Below are 25,972 nucleotides of genomic sequence, written 5' to 3' on the forward strand. Positions count from 1 at the left end.
GTGGGTTCCAGGTTTAAGCAAGACGTCAATCTTAACACGACGATGATGATGAATTCTCCTGATATAACAGTTACAGCACGCAGCGATGTAAAGATTTTGTAAAACAAAAATGCGATTAGCGCGTCTGTGTTATGTGTGAATTATAACAATTATTTTATGTTTAGAAAGCGTGCGGCAGCTATGTTTGCGGTATGTGGGTATGCAACGTATTCGTTGTAGTTTATGTTATTTACAAAACATGTATGTATACAAATACGAGTTAAATACATAGTTCTTAGGTTGTAGTTATTTGTGTTCGGATTTTCGTAATGAACGAGTACAATTATATGAACATAATATAAGTTTGCCTTGTTGGTCTAATGAGACATCACAAGGTTTCAGGTTCGAAAATTGTTTATGTAAATTGTAGCAGCCTGGAGATAGAAATGTGTGGTGTATCGGAGAGAACTTTTAACCGTTGGTTCCAGTTATCAGTAACTTGTGAAAAAAGTCGTTAAAACCCGCCAACCCACATTGGATTAGCGTGGTGGGTCTAAGCTCTAAAATCCTTTCTATTATGAGAGAAGAGACCTATGCCCAGCAGAAGAGTGTTGACGTCAGAAAAATTAGGTCGTAAGAAATATACCTAAACAATTACAAGTGTAGAAGAAAACATTATGTGCCGACCTTATATTCGACGACCTCTCTGGCTCAGTAGTGAGCACTGCGATCTTATAAGTGGAAGGTTCCGGATTTGTTTTCCGATAGGAGGCAATTAGAGATTTAAAATCTCTTATTTTCCAAATCCCTAACAGTTAGCCCGCTACCATCATAGAACGAATAATCAGACGAGATTATGGTGGAGGGCTATCTTGTAGTGGAATAAAAAATGATTTGGTTTTTAAAAATAGATGCTCAAACTTACAAGAAAATAGAAAAAAAAGATGGGTTCGTTTCTTTGTCGTTCGTTCACGCCCAAACTAATCAACCAATTCCATTGATTTTTGGTATAGAGCTAGTTGAAGGAACGGAGAGCAACATATCACAGAATTTACAGAATCCTCATTCAGCCATTATTGTATGCAGTATAGACTACTTGTGATCCAACAGCAAGTAAAAAAAAAACGTGTGTGTACTTATATACACGCGTTAGAAATTATACTTCTTTGGCGTAACAAGATACAAATCTTTTCAAAAATTTTATCTTTCGCCTTATTCTAAGCTTGTAGAAAAAACGACACATACAATAGAAAAAAGGGATATACATTGAAAGTTTTATTATAATGCATTATCTAGTTAAATAAAGTGTATTTAAATATCACAAAAAAATATTTCTACATAATTAAAGAAATGGATATAATAAACATAATTAAATTGGGAATACTAATGGACTCATTTTCAGACTAATTAAAATTTTAGATTATTGTACAATTGAATGAATTAAAGCACCGGAATGAGCCCGCAGACTTTGTCAATTGAAAGTGTACACTATCAAACCTTATAGCTAACTTCATGGTGTCGGTTTTTTGTGGCGGTATGCGCGCGCATCGGAAAAATTTACTATCTTCATTTTTCCATAACGCGCCAAAAGAAGCATAAATTCAATAATTCACTTTTCCTAAACTTTATAATAAACATACCTTTTGAATATCTCCCACTTGAGCGTTTCGTAGATTAGCACGTGAACACAAGTACATCCTCGGGTCAAACACAAAACACTGGTCTTATTGACAAACATAGAACGATATGATCCTTTACATTAAAATCTAAGAGCATAGTTTCTCAACTTCTATGGTATAACAACCTCTATAATCTGATAAAAGTTAAAGTAATAGCGAGTAAAGAGAATTAATTCATCCACACCTATACCTAATTATCCTAATTATATCTACGTAAAAAAGTAAATCTGTTTGTCTGTTAGCTTTTGGCAACTTAGCTGAACCGATTTAAATAAAATTTGCCAATCCTAGAGACACTATTCAGCCCGAAAAAAAAAACCATGTTTCAGACGAATTAAATTGTGAATAAAATTTATAAGTCAGTGTTGTTTTTTATATTCTACTTCATAAACACTTTTCACTAGTTCACTCGCAATTCTTTAATATTGTGAGATTATATTTTAATGTCGAATCAAAACTTCTTCAATCAAATACTTAGGGATATAGAATGATTATAAATTTTCTTTCTGTCACCGAATTTTGATTTGCCAAAAATTATTTTCGAAGTTTAATCTTCTAACTATTGACGTTTCTGTATATTTCGCACTTGTTGTATTTTAACAGAACCTAACTTGTAATATAACCGTCAACGATTGCTCTCAGTGAAAGGCAGAGATGTAATGAATGGAGACATGAATATTTCATTGATGCTTGATGCAACAAACCTACGCGGCTAAACAATTGTTCAGGTACACGTGCAATATGTAAATACTGGCAGGAGAGTCGCGATAGTATGTTGGTTAGAACAGTTGGATATCTACCTAAGAGCAGCCGGTTTGAAAATTAATTGGTTTGATGTTCTGACGGCCGACTGGCGCAGTGGGCAGCGACCCTGCTTTCTGAATCCAAAGCCGTGGGTTCGATTCCCATTACTGAAAAATGTTTGTGTGATGAGCAAGAATATTTTTCAGTGTCTGGGTGTTTATATGAATATTCTAAGTATTTATGTATATTATTCATGAAAATATGAATAAGTCACCTTAGTACCCATAATACAAGCTACGCTTACTTTGGGGCTAGATGGCGAAGTTTATTTTGTCGTAGTATATTTATTTACTTATTTATTTAAATATATATACGTATCCGACCACAGCGACTCCTAGCTATTATGAGCGTACCTGATGTGCTCTCAAGTGACTGGCATAACTCTTTGTTTTAAATGTGCGATCACATTGACAGCACGTCAGTACTCCACCAATTATATTGTAATATATGGCCGGCTATGGTCTGGCATTACGCCTAGCATCTTGCTCTGCGCGCCTTTTAACTTCAAACTCCGATACTTTTTTATATACGGAGTGTCTCCATCGCGGCCGATCTTCCGCTTCAAATTCCCACAGTGATGGGTCCATATCACATCTCTTCATGTGCCGCTTTAGCACATCTTTATATCGCAAGAGTTTTTTTTTTAATTGTACGTAGAGAGACGACGGCCGATTGGCACAGTGGGCAGCGCCCTGCTTTCTGAGTTCAAGGGTGTTTGTTCGATTCCCACTTCAGGAAAATGTTTGTGTGATAAACATTAATATTATAAGTATATATGTATATTGTTCATAAAAACATTCGTCAGCTATCTTAGTACTCATAACACAAGCTACGCTTACTTTGGGGCTAGATGGCGATGTGTGTATTGTCGTAGTTTATTTATTTATATATTGTCTTGATCATCAATTTGACGTCACTAAGAGGAACTTTCGAAAAATCCTCAAGTTATATAAAAAAATACTCAAATCGGTATAGGTGTTATTATAATAGGTAAAGAGTTTTAAATAAACCTCAAATCTCTCTTGAAATTTAACTCTCTCACTATCTCTCTCTTTACTCTTTAAATATTATAATAACACCTGTACTACAAACCAAACAAAAAAGAATCATCAAAATCGTTGTATAATTAGCGGAGTAATCGCGTGACAAATATACAAAAAAACATACTGTAGAATTGAAAACCTTCTCTTTTTTAAGACGGTTGAAAAATACATCATCATATTTACCCATAACCGGCCCACTACAGAGCACAGGTCTCCTCTCCCACAATAAGAAGGGTTCAGACCGTAGTCCACCACGCTGGCCGAGTGCAGATTTGTGGACTCCACACGCCTTTTAGAACATTATAGAGAACTCTGAGGCACACGATTTCCTCACGATGTTTCCTTTACCATTAAAGCAAGTGATATTTAAATTGCTTGAAATGCTCATAACTTAGAAAAATTAGAGGTGCATGCTGGGATTCGAACTCGGCCCACCGAAAATGAAACCGAAGTCCTAACCACAGAGCCTATCATCAATAATTGACATGAATAATTGACTTAACAATTATTCATTGTAAAGTCAACATCTCCTGAGGATGCTCCGGTTTCGGAGCGAAACGTGCGTAGAGGGTACATTGCCGAAGATCTGTTTGGTGTGGAGTATAAGGATTTAAGAAATTATACAGTCCACCACACAGATTCTCCTGCTTTTCGCGGACTATAGCAAATTAAGCTTAATTTTCATAATAATAGGTTGGGGAAAAAGTCTTTTCGCGTTATAGTACTCGTATGTATGAACTTGTAATAAATCTCTTTGGCTATACTATTTGTAAGTGGCTGGTTTGGGTATCATTAAAAGTTTAAATTTTAAAGAAGATAATTCCAAATTCAAATTAGGAAAATGTGTGATTTTTATTTGTTTTTCGTACTGTGAAGATGAGTGACAAAAAAGTAAAAATGCAACGCAAGCTGCGAAAAAAATTTGCGATGTTTATGGACCTAAGTTATTGCACCTTCAGATTTCCACCTGTTTCGGTCTCTTCAGAATTCTTGAGGCAGTGTTTGGAGACTGCATCACGAGAGGACTGCCAAAACTACTGGTCGCGGTTTTTTGATCAGAAGCCTCAAAATTCTATAGCAATGGGAAAGTCAAAAAGTCATAAATATCTTAATTCAAGTAGGCCCTTTTGATGCGTACACGAGAATTAGGTACGCGGTAGTGAGATGATGGCGATAACCACATTCGTAAACTTAAAACTAAAGCTACGAGGGTTCCAAATGCGTCCTGGTCTAAGAAGACAACAAGCAAACTTATCCGGGTGTTTTTTTTGGAATTATGTCCCTACCTACAAGATAGCAAAAAGTTATACAACAACATGGTACCTACATACTCTAGTGAATAGTAAATGAACTACATTAAAGAATGTTTTGAATTTTCTTAAAAAAAACGAAGAAACTTTTTCCCCAACCTAATATACTGCCACATGCACTGAGCTATCACCGCTGATAGAAAAGTAATTACGAAAGATGTTTTTCAAAGGCAAGTGTCTAGTCAGTACACAGTGCATTAGTGCAGTGGCACGTGTTTGTGAATGCGATTGTTTCAGCGGATACCGCATCGCCGTTTAACTGCATGCGATGCACACCCGAGCTTCGTACGAAGTATAAAGGCACGCGTCCCTTCAGTTTCTTATTAAAATTTACCCCTCTGCAGAGCTAGCTGACAAAAATTACTAGGGGTCAAAAATTATATCCCCAGATCATATCCTATCCTATTACAGTATAAAGGACTACATAATCGATCAAAAGCTTGGGTGCGAATTATTATTGCTCTAACCAGGTTGCACTTCTAATAATTTTAAATGACAATGTGAGATGGTGATAACAAAAAAAAACACCCGGCTAAGTTTGTTGTGGGCTTCTTCGCGTTCTTCAGGATGCGTTTGGAACTGCCATCCAAACCATTGATATGGTTATTGCCATCTTCTCACTACCGTGTAACTCTCATGCAATGTTAGCATCCAAAGTGCCATCTATTTGAACAAAGATATTTTTGACTTTTACTTTGACTTTATCCTCTGACAAGGGATATAATTAACGCTAAAGTACGGGAACAGGGAATAGGAGAAGTTTACTATCAAACGTGTATTATGTGTATATTATTTCCACTTGTGCGCTAATGCTCTGAGAGTTTATACAGCTGTGGGAGAAGATGAATTTTTATTCTTTACCCGGGGATATAATTGTCTCCTGCCCACGCTAGCCGTGTTGGTAATGAATATGAACGGCGTACTGCTTTTCAGTAGTCATAGAGTTTTTTGTGACAGAGCTCGTCTGGAAAAGTAATACCTCCATGCTTATTTCTATCATCATCATCATACCAACCCATCCGGCCCACTAGCGGGCAGGGAGACTAGAGAGTCCCCCAATCCGCACTGGGCCAGCGTGGTGGCCTACGCCCTTAACCCCTTCTCGTTGTGCGAGGAGACCCGTTACCTGTAGTGGTAATGGGATGATGTGAAGAAGAAGATGTAAAGGGCAGGGGTCTCCTCCCACATTGAGAAGGGGTTAAGACCATAGTCCCCTGGCCCAGTGCGGATTGAAGTCCACTTCCCGCGGGAGTTGTTACATTTTCCGGGAAAAAGTAACCTATGACCAGGATGCAAGGATTATGTACCAAATTTCACCAATATATGTGCAGAGGTTAATCAAAAATATTTAACAAACAAACAGATAGACTTTAGCATTAAAAATATAGATTACCTCGCCTAGTAGTAAGGCCTCTCCCAAACGTGAGGGTGTGCTCAAAATCTGTTGACGGGTAAAGCGGTAGTAGTAGCACAAAGGACTCGGCTGCCTGTCGCCTCATACACCCGCGGGAAGAGTGGTGGTGACAACTGTATACTGATCAGCCGTCACCACGTGTCTTTTATAACTTTTCATATATGCATATATTTATTCTTTATAATAATTTTTTTATAAATATAACCTAAAATAAACTATTTAAAACAAAATAAAATCCAAAACGTCCTCGAAACCACCGCAGCGAGGCACAGTTCCTAAGATGCAGCATTGCCCCTTTGGATGGCCAAACTAATTCGTTGGCCAAGGTAACTGCCCGCTCTAGGATCACCGGTAGACTCAATAACCTTTTTCGATAATTCTTTGAAAAGGGCTCTTGCCTCCGGCCCCACGGTCCCAAAGTCTCTACTCCAACTTTTCATTACATCGATATAAGGCACATAATCCAAAATATTAGACACGTGTGTTTTATTTAATATTACCGATCTTGAGCTTTATTTATGACGACCCGATTAAGTTTCGTTTTTACCTTACTTCAAGTTAGATGTATGAAGATAAATAAATAAATATACTACGGCCAAGACACACATCGCCACGCCATCTAGCCCCAATTTAAGCGTAGCTTGTGTTATGGGTACTAAAATGACTGATGAATACTGTATTTAATAATATACACAAATACATATAATATACAGATAAACACCCACCCACTGAAAAACATTCATGTTCATCACTAAAACATTTTCCACTTGTGATGGTTCGCTATCAGCTCACGCGCCTAATACCGCCTCGAATGTAAAATGCAATATAACCATACTTGATGTATAAACTACCAAGACACGCATTTATGCTATTTAAACGAAAAGCCTTTGCTTACAGTAATTAAACTATTTACAAAAATAAGTTAATGTTATTGTTTTAAGTGAGTTTAACGTCCCCCGATTGTATTGTACTCCGTAGGAGAGTCTGAAAAAATCTACATTATTACAATCTAAGGTCAATGAACTTACGACCGACCAACATAATAGCATTTCCAGCGCCGCGTTAACTCGGACCATACTCTAAACAAGAGGAGAAAATTTAACCGCAATAACAAATTTGTCTCTAAAATTATGCGAATTTTTTTTAGGGTCAGAACTTTGCCATCATGCTTATGGATCGCACTTCACTAGGATCTTACGTGACGGTACAAGATGTTCTATTTTGATGAATCGGTATTAGAAAAAGCTTGGCGTCGCGTTGAGTAAGAACCCCTCACGTCTCATTCTGTAGAGTTGATAGCTCAGACCATTTTTACCTATAAAAGAACAAGATCGACGTTTTGTATTCCCCTGCTTTTCACAAATCGAGCTGATTCGAGTATATATAATTACAAAAGTTACTTAATGATAGTTTAGCTTTCCCTTGGTGAAAAACTGGCTGAAATAAGTCCAGTAGTTTCGGAGCCTATTGGGTACAAACTAACAAGAAATCTTTCCTCTTTAGTATAGATAAAATGAATTTTGACAACCCTAAACGCAGTTAATGAGTCATATGACCTTTTTAAAGTATAGTTGTGGGCTGCTGTGGGAAGTGATTGAATATTTAGCTGCGGTGCATCTCTACGTTTTGGCCTTAACCCGGCATTAATTAATATTAATTACAGCAATAAACTGCTTCGTTCGTGGATGGCCTCTTTTATTAAATACTAGCGTACCCGTAGCGTGGCGTATTCCAACTTTAATTAGTGGTTGACACTTTCATATTTTGTTCAATCGAGAAATGATGAAAAGCAGGAGAATCCGTAAGGTGTAATTTATAACCTCTTCAATCCTTATACTCCACACCACACAGATCCTCGGCAAATCACTCACACACCGCTCCGAAACCGGAGCATCCTCAGGAGATGTTGTCTGACTCAAGAGGTTATGAATTACACCATAGCTTTTCGCGGAGTATAGCAAGTTGAGCTTAATTTTAAAACCTGCTTATATCCAATATTTACGAGAAAGTTTTACTGAATTGTGTTAATCAGTAGTTATATTATAGTCAAGAATAAAATATTTGTATAAAAAGGAATTGCTAACGCGATTTGGCTTCGGATTTCCTTTCGTGGAGACCGAGTTTGAGCCCTGGCACACTTGGCGCAGTGGGCAGCGACCCTGCTTTCTAAGTCCAAGGCCGTGGGTTCAACTGGAAAAATTAAGTGTGATGAACATGACTGTTTTTCAGTGTTTATATGTATACTATAAGTATAAATGTGTATTACTCAATAAAAAAAAATCATTTTATCTTAGTACCCATAACACAAGCTTACTTTGGGGCTAGATGGTGATGTGTGTATTGGCGCAGTATATAAAAATAAACTATTCGTAGTCATGTGCGTTTTTAATTTAAGCAATAAATATAACTTGATTTAACGGTGAAGGAAAACATCGTGAGGAAACCTGCAAGCCTGGAATTCTACATATTGTTCTCAAAGGTGTGTGGAGTCCACCAATCCGCACTTGGCCAGCGTGGTGGACTACGGCCCAAACCCTTCTCATTCCGATAGGACCCATGTCCTGTAGTGGGCCGGTAATGGGTGAATAAAATAGGTTTTTGATAACATATAGGTAACTTTTTTGTAAAGAGTTGTTAATCCAGGATCTGAATTAGAAATAATATAAGATATTTCCTTGTAAGGCTGTGAAAAGGAGGTCGTTGACCTTGCGCCCACGCGTTATGGACTCCACGTATAAGGGCAACCAATTATGAGTTACCTGCATTAGTTCGCGCGATGAAAACTTTTTTTTTTTAATTTATACTTCTTTTGGCGAGTTAGGGAAAAATTATGAGTAATTTTTTACGATTCGCGCGCACACCGGCGCTGAAAATTGGCACCCTGAAGTTACCTATAGTTTTAAAAAAAATAGGTTTTTCAGTGTATTCTTTCAATTGTTAAAGTCTGCGGGCTCATTCCGGTGATTTAATTGATTCAATTGTTCAAGAATCTCAAATTTTAATGTTGAGTTAAACTTGGTGGCCCGATAATGAGATAACTAGAAAATGCGTTAAAATAAGACTTTCAACGTATTAAATAACTTTTTTCTATTGTTGGTGTCGTTTTTTCTACAAACGTAGACAGGCGAAAGATAAAAAAATTCTCTTGTTACGCTAAAGCAGTATAACTTCTAACGCGCGTATATAAGTACACACACGTTTTTTTTTCTTTTTGACTTAGTAGACTATGACAAATTTTTTGTGGGCTTCTTCTTAGAAGTAGAACTAACATGCGCGCCGTGAGTTAATTATCTCTAACATTTTCTAGTTCTATTTCTATGAGATAGGTGGCTAAATGATAATAATACAAATCCTTCATTGCCACGCATTCTATTGTTCGTACAAGTTCTTTAACTAAGTAATAACAATTTTTTTTAATCCACTACAAGTTAGCCCTTGACTGCAATCTCACCTGGAGGTAAGTGATTATATAGTCTAAGATGGTAACGGGCTAACCTTTTTAGCAGGTATGGCAGTTATATCAAACCCAGACCCTGTTTCTATGCGACATCGTACCGGAACGTTAAATCGCTTTACGGCTCGTCTTTGTCGGTAACGTAACTAGCCACGGCCAAAGCCTTTCACCAGACCAGTTTAGGAAAATTCTGATGTTATAAATTCTCAAATTCCTCCTCCCCTCCCCTCCCCTCCAACTATCTTTGACCTCCAACTTTGACGGCCGATTGGCGCAGTGACCCTGCTTTCTGGGTCTAAGGCTTCGATAAGGTTCGATTCCTACAACTGGAAAAATGTTTGTGTGATGAACATGAATGAACATGTTTTTCAGTATCTGGGTAAATTATATGTAATATTATAAGTATTTTTGTTTATGTCTATTATGTATTATTCATTAATATATTGATAAGTCATCTTACTACCCATAATACAAGCTACGCTTACTTTGGGGCTAGATGGCGATGTGTTTATAGTCGTAATATATTTATTTATTTAATTATCGCTCACCGCTGCGCTAGGCCTCCCTGATCAAACTATATTATTTAACATTATGGCTGCACACAGTTTTGTTCAGCGCTGAATTAAAGTTTGCGTTGGCCGTTGGGTTACTTTTATAATTATAAAGTAAAAAATCTGAATAAGTGTCTAGACTTTAGAATTTTAATCGTCATATGCAAAATAAACACGTAATATATAAGAAAGTAGCCAGAAAGCGGCAAATTGTTGGAACTATTCCCATTTAAAACAACAAAAAAATGTACACAGTTAAAGCAATAGAAATTTATTCTATTGTATTCTATTCTATTGAAATAAAAATTCTAATGAAATACTACAAATAAAACACACTCAATCAGTATTTAACAAAAAAAAAGTCATTAAACAAAACAACATGTATTATGTTACCACGAGTGCGGTACGCGGGATTTTCAAGTAGTTATAGAAAATATATAAGGGTATGATATAATGGGTAGATACTACGATATGGTCACTTGATACTCGTACTATATCGAAGATCAATGTCAGTGTTACATAATGATCTTTATATAAACCGTTTGGTTTCCTGGAATAATTCCTATGTTACTCTCCGTCTTTTCAGCCACCTTTGACGACCTCCCTGGCGCAACGGTGAGCGCTGTGAATTTAAGTAGGAGGTCCCGGGTTCCTTTCACGGCAGGGGCAGTTCAGGAATCTGTAGTTTCAAAAACCATTTCGTATTTCGGTAACACGTTGTGTAATGCACGCAGAGATATCCTCCGAGTCTACAGTAATAATACTACGAGTAATTGAAAATGTTTAGAGAAAAAAATCGGAAACAACAAAGAATGGCCTACAGATAAACAACATCACAAGAGAACCATAATTTTGTAAAAAAAAAACTCAATGTCGTTGTGTATTGACCTTTACAAGGTTGCGTTATTTGACAATAATTGTATACTTTAGTGTGTTGTAGGTATAAAGTTTTTTATCGTCTCAATTTTTGGGTAAAGCAGCAGCAATGGATGGGCAAAGCAAACCGGAGTACTGTGGTATCGTTATCGGCACAGGTTCTGTGGTTAAAAAGTTTTTGAAGTAAAACACCTTTAGGCGCGACTAGGGAGTACTTCAGATTTTTTCTGACGCTTACGTCACACGTCTATGTAGTTTCCGCTATTTAAAAATAATAATTTGGATTGGAGGTAAGTTTATGTCATATACGCTTCTTAACTTATACGCCAACTAGTGGAAAATATCATAATCAATTAGGATGATATATTTCCAATAAGTATTTTAAACGGATCAATTGTGAATAGCAAAGTGAATAATAATTTAACAGTTTAAAAAAATATATTTTAAAAATCAATTTTTTTTGAAATCTCTAAATATACCTACTTGTTTTTGATTACTTTTGTAATAAATAAATTATTAATAAATTTTTTGATGACTGCGACATTCTATAATATTCAATCATAAGGTTACTAGCGTACCCAGCCCGCTTCGCCGGGCTAGATTTTGCTTTATTTTATTTAAACAATAAACTTCATCATTATATTTTTTATTTAAGTCTCATAAAAATCATTTATTTCTCTCCGTATTCATTCTCTTCTATTCTCTTCTCGAGCGGGTGAAGATCATTATCTACACCCACGTACACCCAACAATATAGAATATCATCATAGTAAATAAAAGCTGTATTTGTCAGTTTGACAGCTCAAAAATAGGAGTGCTCCGATCGTCACCAAACTTTACAGGATTACTCGCCAGGTCAATCCGGAAATTCCCTGAAAGTTTCATTGAAATCGGTCCAGCCGTTTCGTAGCCTATACGGAACATACCCACACACTTTCTCTTTTATATATAGAAGATAGAAGATAGATAGATAGGGGTGTAAGTGGGTGTGGCTAGTACCAGTCAGCCTCCCAAATTGCCAACCTCACCTGCACGTGGTGCACCCTGCCGTTTAACCGACGAGGCTCTGGCGACCGACAAGTGGCGGTATAACCACTTCGAATTGGCTAGGCTGAACAAATGGCACAGACCGGTGTCGGGCAGCAGCGACGCCGGGGCGATCAGTCTAGCCCTGCGATGACCAACCCGCCTGCCCAGCGTGGTCATTATCGGGCATATCTTTAATGGGAAGGAGAAAAAAACCACAGCCCCTAGTTCCCGGCGGCCCCGCTATTCCTGGCTCTGGCAGCGGTTATGGTAACGGCGGGGCAAGGGGTGTTAAGAATCTCCGGCAGAGATTCCGCTGCCAACCCCGACGACTTGACCTGGCAACATACAACGCACGCACGTTGAGGACCGATGGAAAGGTGATTGAGCTGGAAGAAGTGGTGAGCAAGTTGCGCTGGGATATTATAGGATTGTCTGAAGTCCGGCGAGAGGGGGAGGACTCGATAATCTTGGAATCCGGCAACTTGTTTTACTACCGGGAGGGTGACCAACAGTCACAGGGTGGTGTCGGGTTTATCGTCCACAAGTCTCTCGTCAACAATGTTGTAAAAGTCGAAAGTGTGTCGAGCAGGGTAGCATACCTTATACTCAGAATTACCAAACGGTATTCGTTGAAGGTCATACAGGTATACGCGCCGACTTCGGCACACCCAGACGAGGATGTAGAGGTTTTGTATGAGGACATTTCAAAAGCCATACATGCCTCGAACACCTACTACAATATTGTGATGGGGGATTTCAACGCGAAGCTTGGCGAGCGAACTGGTTCAGAGTTGAGGGTGGGGCAATTTGGGTATGGGCAACGGAACCACAGGGGTCAAATGTTGGCTGACTTCATGGAGAAGGAGGGCCTTTATATGATGAACTCCTTCTTCAAGAAGCGGCCACACAGGAAATGGACCTGGATAAGCCCCGATGGTTCCACGAGAAACGAGATCGACTTCATCATGTCGACCAAACGGCATGTATTCAATGATGTCTCTGTGATCAACAGGGTTAAAACCGGAAGTGATCACCGTATGGTAAGAGGCACATTGAGTATAAACGTTCAACTTGAAAGAGTCAGACTGGTGAAGTCTACACTCCGGCCTACTCGTGCCCATATTCAAAACCCCGAGAGCTTTCAACTAGAACTACAGAACCGGTTCGGTTGCCTAGCAGATTGCGACACTGTGGACGATTTGAACAACAGGCTGGTGGAAACTGTCCAAACAGTCGGGTCCAAATTCTACAAGGCCCACCGTAGAAACAAGGCCAATAGGTTCTCAACCAATACACTCAAGCTTATGACGGAGAGGCAAGAGATGAGACTACAGTCTATAGCAGACGCGTCCGCTTACCGGCGGATTAATAGGCAGATCTCTAAATCACAGACTCGTGATATGCGGCACTTCAATACAGAGCGTATTAAAAATGCCATCGAGCAAAACAGAGGCTCTAAAGTGTTCGCTAGAGATCTGTCTATCGGTCAGAGCCAGTTGATGCGACTGAAGACCAATAATGGTAGTCTTGTCTCTTCCAAACCTGAGATCTTGGGTGAGGTTGAGAACTTTTATGGACAGTTGTACACCACAGTACAGACGCCTGTTGAAGATTTGGCTAAGGATCCTAGAGCCAAATTAACTCGACACTATACCGAAGATATCCCAGACGTCAGCCTATACGAGATTAGTGTGGCTCTCAAGCAGCTTAAAAATGGCAAGGCGCCGGGTGATGACGGAATAACGGCAGAACTCCTGAAGGCAGGTGGAAAACCGATACTGAGAGTCCTTCAGCGATTGTTTGATTCCGTTATTCACCAAGGCACAACGCCAGAGGCATGGCACAGGAGTGTGGTGGTTCTGTTCTTCAAAAAAGGTGATAATACCTTGTTGAAGAATTACAGACCCATCTCGCTGCTGAGTCATATCTACAAGCTGTTTTCGAGAGTCATTACGAATCGTCTCGCTCGTAGGTTTGATGACTTCCAGCCTCCCGAACAAGCCGGTTTCCGTAAGGGCTTTAGTACCATAGACCACATTCATACGCTGCGGCAGGTTATACAGAAGACTGAAGAGTATAACCGGCCACTTTGCTTAGCGTTTGTGGACTATGAAAAAGCCTTTGATTCGGTGGAAACTTGGGCTGTGTTTAGGTCACTGCAGAGATGCCGAATTGACTACCGGTATATCCAAGTGTTGCAGTGTTTGTACAAAAACGCCACTATGTCAGTTCGTATACAGGATCAGACTACGAGACCAATCCAATTGCAGCGAGGCGTGCGACAGGGAGATGTTATCTCCCCGAAACTATTTACCGCTGCGTTGGAGGACGTCTTTAAGCTTCTGGAATGGAACGGACTTGGCATCAACATTAACGGCGAGTACATCACTCAACTTCGGTTTGCCGACGATGTAGTCATAATGGCAGAGACTCTGGGAGACCTAAATACGATGCTCGATGGCCTCAGCAGAGCTTCTCAACAGGTTGGCCTACGAATGAACATGAGCAAGACGAAGATTATGTCTAATGCTCATGTTCCGCTTCAACCAGTAATCGTTGAGAACACTGCACTCGAAATTGTTGACGAATACGTATACCTAGGACACACGATCCAGTTAGGTAGGTCCAATTTCGAGAAGGAGGTGAACCGCCGAATCCAACTCGGATGGGCAGCGTTCGGGAAACTCCGTGCCATCTTTTCGTCAGAAATCCCTCAGTGCCTGAAGACGAAAGTCTTCGAACAGTGCGTGTTGCCAGTGATGACCTATGGCTCTGAAACATGGTCGTTAACTATGGGCCTCATAAGAAGGCTTAGAGTCACTCAGCGGGCGATGGAGAGAGCTATGCTCGGAGTATCTCTACGCGATCGAATCAGAAATGTGGAGATTCGTAGAAGAACCAAAGTTACCGACATAGCTCAACGAGTCGCGAAGCTTAAGTGGCAATGGGCCGGGCACATAGTTCGGAGAAAGGATGGACGTTGGGGTCCCAAGGTGCTGGAATGGCAGCCCCGTACTGGTAAGCGCAGCGTTGGTCGACCCCCAACGAGGTGGACAGACGACATTAAGCGCGTCGCAGGTAGCCGTTGGATCCAAGCGGCTCAGAATCGTGGAACTTGGAACTCCCTACAAAAGACCTATGTCCAGCAGTGGACGTCTATCGGTTGATGTGATGATGATGATGATGATGATAGATAGATTTTGCTGATCTAACCTTCAATTTTCTACTCAAAATTATTCTATTTAACAAATGAAAATATTTATAAAATGTGAAAGTTATATTAATTAATATTAAATGAAATGGACGAGTCCCAGGTCCCATTTTAGTCTTTAATCAATAAATAATAATAAAAGTTTGTCTTCGATCGCGCGTAAAGGTTACACGCACAAACTTTTTTTTATGTGAACCATCAGTGAGCGAGGGTAAACTTGATTGTTGGCGTGGCGATACAGGCTGTATGATAGAATATTTGTACTATACGTAGTTGAGTTGTCGCGATTTCAAATAAATTCTTAAATTTTAAATAATATTCTTTAATTTTAATTTGTTTTTTTGTATTTATGTATATATCGAGTCTACCGGTGATCTTAGAGCGGGCAGTTCCCTTGGCTAAAGAATTAGTTTGGCCATACAAAGGGGCAATGCTGCCAGCGTTTAGGAACTGTGCCTCGCTGCGGTGGTTTCGAAGACGTTTTAGATTTTATTTAGTTTTACATAGTTTATTTTAGGTTATATTTATAAAACAAATGTGAAAATGATATTTTAAACATTGTGTTTCAAATTTGTAATACTTTATCTTTTCAGTACGCTATATCTGATTCCTGTCGTAATCTGTCATTTTATGCATATAACTCAAAGTATGCATTAAACATAAGCTAAGTATAGAAAAGTCCTATTACAGTATTAAGGACTACGTCAACGATAAAAATGCTTGGGTGTAAATTATTGCTCTAACCAGGTTGCTTCTTTAATAGTTTAAAAGACAATGTGAGGTGGTGATAACAAAAAAGAAACAACCGGCTAAATTTGTTTTGGGCTTCTTCTTAGACCAAGGCGCCTTTAGAACGAAGTTATCATCATCCCCTTACAATTATTTTAACATCCATAGCTATAATACATGTAGTTTTGTTGGTAGTCCTAATGAAAATAAATAAAAAACACAATTGAAAAATAATAAAGGTAAAAGGCGGCCTTATCGCTTAAAAGCGATCTCACAAAGGACATGAAGTAAAGAATAAAGGCTACAATAGATAACTGGAGAACGATTTAAAAAGTTTTCGCATATAATTTTCCACCTTCCTTAATAGGTTTTCTCAAAGGCTTGTTTTTCAGTCCATGTTATTACCTGAGTAGTTTATGGTTTCTCCATGGTTAAGTAACGCAGCTGGTTACTCGAACATGAACAATGGTGGTTAAATCCCCTCATTGTGTAATAATTTACTTTTCACTACATTTCACGCTCTGTATAAGACGTGGCGCAATGTTCTTAGTCCACTGGACAAACAAAACATTTCGTTTTATAATGCAAAATGCAAATGTTGTTTATATCAAGTAGACAGACTGAGTAACCCTCTCGTTTAGAAAGTCTTTTCAGAGTCTGCTATAGGCTCTTAATGAAAAGCTTTAACCGGCACTTTTTCTAATGTTTGCTACATAAACTTTAAAGTCTATTTTGATTATAATACCCCTATTTTTGGTTTCCAAGATTCCAACCCCTTTAAGAAATCAAAATTTCCTTATTCATGTAGGCCTATCGCAGGCACTTATGAAGCGTTCATACATATTTGTTTTCATAATTGTAACGGGGTGGTGATAACTTCGTTCGCCAACTTAAATCTAAAGCTACGGTCGTCAAAGTATACACAAGTACAGTTGCTTCAGATCACTCAACCACAATGTCAAGTATCAAGTGGCAAGATAACAGTCTTAGCAGGAACTAACTTGTAATTATTGTAATTATTAAAATGAAGTTTAATTTGCTAGACTCCGCGAAGAACAAGAGAATCTGTATAGTGTCATTTATAATTTCTTCGATCTTTAGACTCCATACCAAACAGATCTTCGGAAATGTACCCTCTACGCACGTTTCGCTCCGAAACTGGAGAATCCTCAGGATATGTTGACTTTGCTATGAATAATTTTTAATTCCACTATTATTGAAAAAGTGGCTATTGAGCAATGTATTGTATTCAATTGATGAATTTCTGCAATTTAAGCCCCAGAACTAGATTGTTTATATATAATTGATCAAATTTTGTAAAGAACATTTTATCACATATTCATACAAATAAATACATTTCATTTCAATATATTTTATTTTGTATTCATTGTAAAGTCAACATCTCATGAGGATGCTGAAGTGACGGTACATTTCTGAAGATCTGTTTCGTATGGAGTATCAATATTGAAGAAATTAAAAATAACCCAAGAGTATAGCAAATTAAGCTTAATTTTCATAATATATCATTAAATCCCGCGTAACGCCTTCTATCTAATTATTATTGTAATAATAAAAAAAACTGCTGAGTTTGACACGCATCATGTACCGAGCGATTCTTGCTTTGGATGGAAACGTCACCGATCTGACTAAAAGAATAGAATAGAATAGAAAAACTTTATTGCAGCACAACACAGTAAGGTTTTTCTTACTGTGTTGTGCTGCAATAAAGTTTTTACTAGGAAAACAGTAATAATAGTACTTAGTGCTAGAGTGCAAAGGCGGCCTTATCATTAAAAGTGATCTTTTTTAAAGGCAACCTGAGCGTACGAAGCCAATAAAAAATTGGAAAGTGGATGTTGCATAAAGTATGTTACAAAAAATAAAATGTATGTATACAAATATATCGACATTTACATATACTATGATAAATATTTATGATACCTACTCTTATATATGTCTTCCTCTTTTACTCAGTTAGTGCGGAACCCTAAATCCATGCTGATATTATTAATGCCAAAGCGTGTTTGTTGGTTTGTCGTAACTCTACTTCCTAACTAAGCTTCTAATCAACTAGATTTTGGCATAGCGTTAGTTGGAAGAACGGATAGTAACATGAGCTTTATCACAGGCGAAAAAAACGGTTTCCACGGATGTTGTAAAGAAAAACATAATAAATGCGGGCAATAGCTAGTCCAACATAAAAAGATCGGAAATTATCTTCTGCAAGGACATTTTTTGCATTGCACGCTTCAGTAAAATAACATAACACGTTGTTCAAAGCATATTCAAGATGCCTTGTTGGGCGAAAAAGTACGCTCAAGTTTTATTTTATAGTTGTAATAATTGTTGGACCAACCGGATGGTCAACCTGATCCAACACCTCAGTACCAACCACCTCAGTAAAACGATCGAACCTTACCAAGCTCAGGTTTGATCGTGCATGGAGTACTGCTCCCATTTATGGGATGTTTCTGCCAAGTATCAGCTTGACGCCTTGGATTCGGTGCTAGAAGGCTCATCGGTGACCAAGGTAATAAAAACTTCAGAGTTTGGAGCATCGTTGCAAGGTTGCCCGTCTTTCGGTATTCTAAAAGATATATTTTGGAGAGTGCTCGAGAACTGTTTGATCTAGTTTCCTCTCACCTTTTTACCATCGAAGGACCGTAACGATTTGCATCCCTACGTGGTCGATATACCGAGAAACGCTTTGCATCTTCGTTTCTGATTACCACAAGGATAGATTGACGGCCGAGTGGCGCAATGGGCAACGACCCTGCGTTCTGAGTCCAAGGTCGTGGGTTCGATTCCCACAACTGGAAAAACTTTGTGTGATGAACATGAATGTTTTTCAGTGTCTGGGTGTTTATCTGTATATTGTAAGTATTTTTGTGTATTATATTCATAAAAATTTTCATCAGCTATCTCAGTACCCATAACACAAGCTACGCTTACTTACGCTAGATGGCGATGTGTGTATTGTCCTAGTATATGTATTTATTGACGTGACAACGTCTTATAATTCGATGGAGCCGGCTGCACGCACGAAAAAACATGACGTATGCGGCGTTACCTCGCTCTGAGGCGTTCCATTTAAGACTTGAAGTGCAAGCGAGAGCGCGGAACGAGCGACAAGGAGGCACAGTCGGCCTCCGCGTTCGACATCTGTCTCTCTCCTACTTGAGTGAGCGCGTCCGCGTGGACAGCTTCTATACAATAATACATTTACATGCAAGGATGAAGTGCAGTGAAAAGTGAATGTGGTGTCAATTGTTTATAGCAACGAAAATATTTATCAAACAAATAAAATTTAAATTTTCTTTTGAAAAATGCAACCATTCCATCAGTATATATTTTCTTACGACGTTGTCACGTTCAACTATCGTCAGTAAGCCGACTTTACAGACAACCGATTTTTTATTTAAAGATTCGCCCTTCCAGCTTCAATTTTCCCCAGTACCTCCAATATAATTTCCCTTCTCATCAAGAGTGAATAGGCATATTCTAGGCAAGGGGAATAATTCGCAGGACATGCAAGGTTACCGCCTTGTGTCCATCCACCGGAGGCGAAGATGTTGCCTCATGTAGCTTGGACCTTGGACCTTGGAGCTTGGAGCATTGGAACAATGCTGTGTTGCGGCAAAAATAGCATGGCGGCAGAATTTCCCTGGACGAGATCACGTGTCATATGCGAGTACGTCACTACACAGAAATATAAGAGATTTGTAAAAAAAAAAAGGGCAATCCGTTGACTATTTTTTGAGTTTTGTAGACACAAACATATGAAAACTGTTTATGTATGTTTTTGTTGATAGAATAAATGACGTAATATCTTTAAAGTGACTTAGGTAAAGTAAACAGTTTGATAACAAATAGGTACCCACACTTTAAAAACCAAAAGGTGACTGGTCTTAGTGGGCGGAGAGCCTTATTCAGGTGGTGTGGTGTGCAACCTTTACAGTTTATTATTATCATAATATACCTATAGTTTCGACTTAGAACTTCCTTGTTGGTTTAGCGGTTAGCACGGTGACGAGCTCCTAGGTTCAATTCCCGGTTCATACCAACATAAATGTATAGAACTAGGGCAGTACCTACCTTCTTTCTCATAGGATAAAGAGAACATATTATGCTTAGTGGTTAAGGCTTGCTTTCCTTTCGGGGAGACTAAGTTCAATCCCCGGAACGCCCCTGTAACTTTTCTAAGTTATGTGCGTTTTAAGCAATTATATTATCGCTTGCTTCAACGTTGAAGGAAAACATCTTGAGGAAACCTGCATGCCTGAGAGTTAATGTGATGTTATCAAAGGCGTGAGAAGACTAACAATCCGCATTTGGCCAGCGTGGTGGACAACGGTCTAAATCCTTCTTCACCCGACTCTTTACTAATCCTTCTTCTGACGGCCTACTGGCGCAGTGGGAAGCGACCCTGCCTTCTGATTCCAAGGTCGTTTTTTCCCACAAACTGAAAATGTTTGTGAGATGTTTTTTAGTGTCTGGGTTTTTATCTGTATATTATAAGTATTAATGTGTATTATATTAGTACCCATAAAACAAGCAACGCTTACTTTGGGGCTGGATGGCGGTGTATGTATTGCCATAGCATATATTTTATTATTATTGTTTATAGTCTGAGAAAAGATCCGTGCCTGTGACCCGTTTATAGGTTTATGATGATGATCACTTACTACTGATAAATGGCCGCGACTAAAGGATTTACGTGCTCCACAAGGCACGGGGATGACATTTCGTAATTTCAGGATACTCAGAATTTATAAGCAGAACATTTTTTTTTACCTACCCCGGCATCCAATCCAGGCCTTCATGATCCATAGATGATCATCGAGGCACTTTCATAGGTACGTTTAAAGTAGGCTTTCTTTTAATAAAATCACCTACTTATCTATATTTGCAAGACGGAGAATTAATTAAAAATAATTAGCCAGATTACAAGAAGACTTTGTTTAAGCAAAGTTTCATTATAAGTAGGTAGGCACTTAATTTAGAATTACTTTTAGTTTTGTTTAGCGATGTAAAATAATTCCGTTTTACTTTTATACATAGAGATGTGGCAATATTTTGTTCAGAGACAGAGGTCTCTGAATAAAATATTGCACTTAGAAAACATGGTCGCTGCCCACTACGCCAATCGGCCATCAAACAATAGATAGACAGCTGATGGACAGGATTCTAAGGTGCTAAAATGGCGACGGTAAACGCAGCGTTGGTAGACTGTTGTGATGGTGGGTCGACAAACGACATCAAACGAGTCGCAGCAAGTCGCTGGACGGAGTTGCCACGTAATGAATTTTATAGCCAAAATGTTGCTACTTTAGGTTACATTATTGCAACTTTCTTGAAGATCTCCAATTTTTTTCAATAAATTGTACTTAGCCGCCATTATGTATCTTCCTATTATATAATTATATAATATATAATAGGAATTTAATTTAGCTTTCTTTTAGTGAAGAAGAAATGGTTATAATCTGTACTTTACTTTCGAGCTTATTCAAACAAACAAAAAAATACTACCCCTTTAACTTTACTTATTTGATTTAGCCAGCTATGCCCATATGTACCGTGTAACAGAATAACGAAATAATATGGAAGGATGCACAACTATATTTCATAATTCAAAACATTCTAAGTGTTCACTTATGACAACCCTATTGAAGATAAAAGACCGACACGCCCCGACGTGTACCTAATAAAGTGGCAAGAGTCACCTTTAATGTGTAATTTCCATGTGATGTTACGGCTATATCTGATTTATTTCAGAAAAAACTATGGCAGTCGTTTACTCAAAAACTATTAGGTTTTTGGTTTCACAGGTGACTTACCTGACTTACCGATAATACATAATGTACCTCTAAAGACTGTGAAGTATTATTCCGTTTTATAAGAAACAAATATACAGATTATTAGATTAGGGTTATAGCCATTATCATTAGCTCAATTATAAAAAAAAACAATTTGCAAATTTTGTGTTCGACTTATTTTGTAGACAAAATTCGAATTTACATAAAACCTTGATTTGTGTAAAAATTGTGTAAAAAACGTGGGTGAAGTAAAAGCAATCGACGCAAACCACGTTCTAAGGTTTTTATCAATTGCAAGCATTTACTTTGGCAATTTGGTTCACTTACTTAGAATGGGACTGCTGGTTTGAATGCGATTACAAATTGTTACGTTATTTGGCGACTTGCCGTTTCACGTTCATTCAGTAAAAAAAATATTGGCACTGCCAACCATCGTGCCTCGAAGAACATGTTAAACCGTTAGCACCGGTCATGAGCATCATAATTTTACCAAACCAATTTTACTCAGAATGAGAAGGGTTATGGTCGCTGTCCACCACGCTGCCCAAGAGCGGATTGGTGGACTTCGCACAACTTTAAGAACATTATGGAGAACTCTCAGGTATGCAGGTTTCCTCACGATTTTTTCCTTCACCGTTGATATTTTAATTGATTAAAACACACTTACTCGTAACTTAGAAAAGTTAGAGGTGCGTGAATCGAACTTCAGTTTCGGGGGAAAGGGAAGTGGAAGTCTTACCCACTGGGCTATTACCGCTTCCAAGCCCAATAATCTTATACTGATATATGAGTATAAAGTTGAAGAGTTTGTTTGTTTACTTGAACAGTAAGGAACTACTGCTCCGATTTGAAGAATTCTTTTTAGTTTGGATAGCCCATTTATTGAGGAAAGCTGTAGGTCACGCTTAGACCAATAAGAGCATAGCAACAATAAGAACTTGTAGGAATGGTCTGGATGAAGGTCCGCCTTGCTGTTTTTGTACGTACCCTGAATATAATAACGTTTCAAATTATTTTGTTTAGACCGCAAGTTAGATATAAAATATATAGAGCGCGTAGATAGATCCTTGATAAGGATTAATGGTTTGAATCCGGAGCAATGTTCTCGTAAGTTTTAGATCTGAGTTTTGAGATGGAGTGCTAAAGAGCGTGACATGGCCTAAAATGCTACATGGGTGTTATCCAATGCGGCACTATTCCATTTCAAAGTTAGAGGTAACTGTAATTTTTTTCTGTCTAGAATTAAACTTAATCGTGTACTTCGGATTACTATTTAGTCAGAAAAACGGTTAAAAGTTTTTCGCTGTGATCTTCATATATATACTTATATATAAAACAGTAACAATTGGATTTCTGTACATTGAAGATATTTTGAAATGGTTTTTTGGAGGGCACTCTGTAAACGATACTAAATCCGAAACTGTTTTTTTTTTTCATATCGTGGTTAAAGGATCGTATCACGCTGAAACTACCGAATGTTTTGATTTCCGGAATTCATCGCAGATCCTTTGGGAGAAGTGGTGAAAGTGTATGACGATTTTAAAACACAACTCCGTCAATCAGTAAATCGATTAGAATAATTCCTTTTGAACTGGATAGGTTTTAGCATGGCTTCCAAAATCCCAACCTGGGAGCCGTGCCGTAAAAAGCCAAGAAGGAAATTTTTTTGATAGGAATCACAAAGCTCAGCCATCCCCCATAACAGTATTAGGGTAGTTTTATTTTCTTATTTTTCAGGCTTAAAATTTATTATGGTTTCATACATTTCAAAACGAGGATTTTAGACTAACAAGTCTATTTTAACTAACTAGGTTAGGGTGCGAGCGCAGTGACAAACTTCTTAACCTGTGAGTACGCCCCTTATTAATAAGCTTTGAACCCCTGGGTTCTAGTATCAGTTTTCGTTCTACTAAAATTTCGTGTAGATCACATATATATAAAGGCTTCAACGCAAGGACTGAATAGAAAAATGTTAGTAATTTCTTTGGGTATGCGCATACGAGTCATCTTAAAATGCGATTGCGACTCTTCTTAAAGCATTTTAAATTTTTTGCTAGTGATAGGAGCCTTACGGATGCCACATTATCTTCCAAGGTAAGGTCCGTTATATCTTATCGTGAAAAATAGTTTGGCATACTGGAGTAGGTCCCTGGGGCGCTCATATGTGATTGGCAACGGTACCGTGACAGAAGATTGTGAATGGTGTATGATTTGAGATATAGGGATAACAGCGCACAGTTCAGTCGTTTTTTGAATATGTTGAAAGATTTCCTCTGTACTACTGAATCTGTATCTGTGCAAAATCTTTGTTATGTTAGTGTAATTATGCTGCGTTTCGTAATATGCGCGAGTGAAGCAGCTGGGAACAACTAGTATTTAATAAAAGTGTACGTTTGAATCTACTTTTGGAATACTCAAGCCTTCAAAGAAAGTAGGTTCTCAGTTACATACGTGTATTTTATTAAATGTAGTTACGTACGTATACCGATTTCTCCGTGTAATTTGAACCTCTGATCTGACAAAGCTCTCGTGACTCGAGAGGTATAGAAATTGTAATTTTGATAATTATTGGAATTTATCAGAAGGAACAAATTATTGTTTTGAGAAACTTTGTACTTTGAATAAATAATACAGACTAAATGTCTTTGATCTAAAAAATAACAATTAAAAATGTTTACAAAAAAGGATTTTAAAAATTAGTATATATTAGTTATCTGATTGATCAAAAAATAAGAGTTTTGCTTCTATATCGAATCAAAATACACATTTTCTACGAACAGACTCGACGTTTCAAAAGTCCATATAAAATAGGCATTAAAAAAAAACATCTAAAATACCATTCGAAGGTAATTTTTTTGTAATTATATTTCAAATTACTGGATTATGTTATTTTTATTGTCTAATGATGTAAATGGCTACATAAATAAGTCAAACATTTCTTATTTCAAGAAATTAGAAAGGATGCTCTATTTATTAAGAAAGATAAAAAAGTGCTCAAAAATGTCAAATCAAATCAAAATATCATTAAAATTAATGAGACGTGTTTTAATGAGGTTTTAAGCAATTGTAAAGGTTAGTTTTTTTTTTAATATATCACGCTTTTTTTTAATACCTATTTGTAATCATTTTCCATGAGCAAAGAGATTTACATTATATTATCTATTCGAATAACAAATTTGTATTGTTTATTGTATATATTTATAATTTTTAAATTTCGAAATTAAAATCGTTTACTCACGGTACTTTTGCCGCTGCGCCCCGGAACCCCTTCACACTGTCCGCCGACAACACCTTGAAAGCCTCCCCATCACTAGTTTTAACACTCCTGACCCGTTTAGCCGAGCCCGGCGCACTTTTCACCTCGAAGCTATCCGCCAATGTCCTCACCACACCCTTCTTCGCGATCCTAGTCGACAAATCGAAATATCGATCCTGCGCGTGTATCAAATGCGACACTGAGAACGCTTCAGACGTCTTCAAGTCGATTTTCGGACCGAACAAATCGGATCGCTCGAAGAATCGGTCGTTCTCGATGTCTTTGGAGGGAGACACGTCTGCGCGCGAGTCGATTGTGATATCTAATACCGGCTCGTCATGTACACGGTTTGCGAACGCGTACGGAGTGTTCGCGAATTCCTCTTCGAAGCTGTTGTATCGACTTCGGAACAGGGACTGCGTTTCGGCGTTGTCTTCGTATTTTCTGTCGTCATATTTCCCTCCGAAGAGGTCGTAGTTCCCGAAGCGATGGTTGATGGTGTCAAACTTGGGGTCGGTGGGCTGGTCCGGCTCGATGGGGCTGCCGGACGGGCTCATGTCGATGTGAAGTATGCCGTGCTCGTCAGTATATTTCAGCTTCAGTGCCATTTTTCACATTTTTTCGTTTTGTACCTGCAATGAGGGAAACATTTTTAATGGTTATTATGATATTATTTCTTAGTTAGATTGATTTTTGGAAAAATTTACTTCTATTATGTTTATATATATATATATATATATATAGTCTACCAATAGGCACTTGGCCAGCGTAAATAATTCAAAATTCAAAAAATGTTTTATTCATGTAGACCTTATCACAGG

General features: G+C 38.1%; 1 protein-coding gene across 2 annotated transcripts in view; it reads right to left on the reverse strand.

Annotated features, from left to right (window-relative positions):
- Positions 1-25,759, reverse strand: part of LOC120634967 (protein stum) — a 67,417-nt gene extending 41,658 nt beyond the window's left edge. For both annotated transcript variants that reach the window (XM_039905882.1, XM_039905881.1), the window contains exon 1: positions 25,134-25,759. In XM_039905882.1, the coding sequence (XP_039761816.1) occupies positions 25,134-25,759 (626 nt within the window). The remainder of the gene's footprint in view (positions 1-25,133) is intronic.
- Between the last annotated feature and the right edge of the window lie 213 nt (positions 25,760-25,972).

The sequence above is a fragment of the Pararge aegeria genome, chromosome 25 (genome assembly GCF_905163445.1).
Source record: "Pararge aegeria chromosome 25, ilParAegt1.1, whole genome shotgun sequence".
In the NCBI taxonomy this organism is placed as follows: domain Eukaryota; kingdom Metazoa; phylum Arthropoda; class Insecta; order Lepidoptera; family Nymphalidae; genus Pararge; species Pararge aegeria.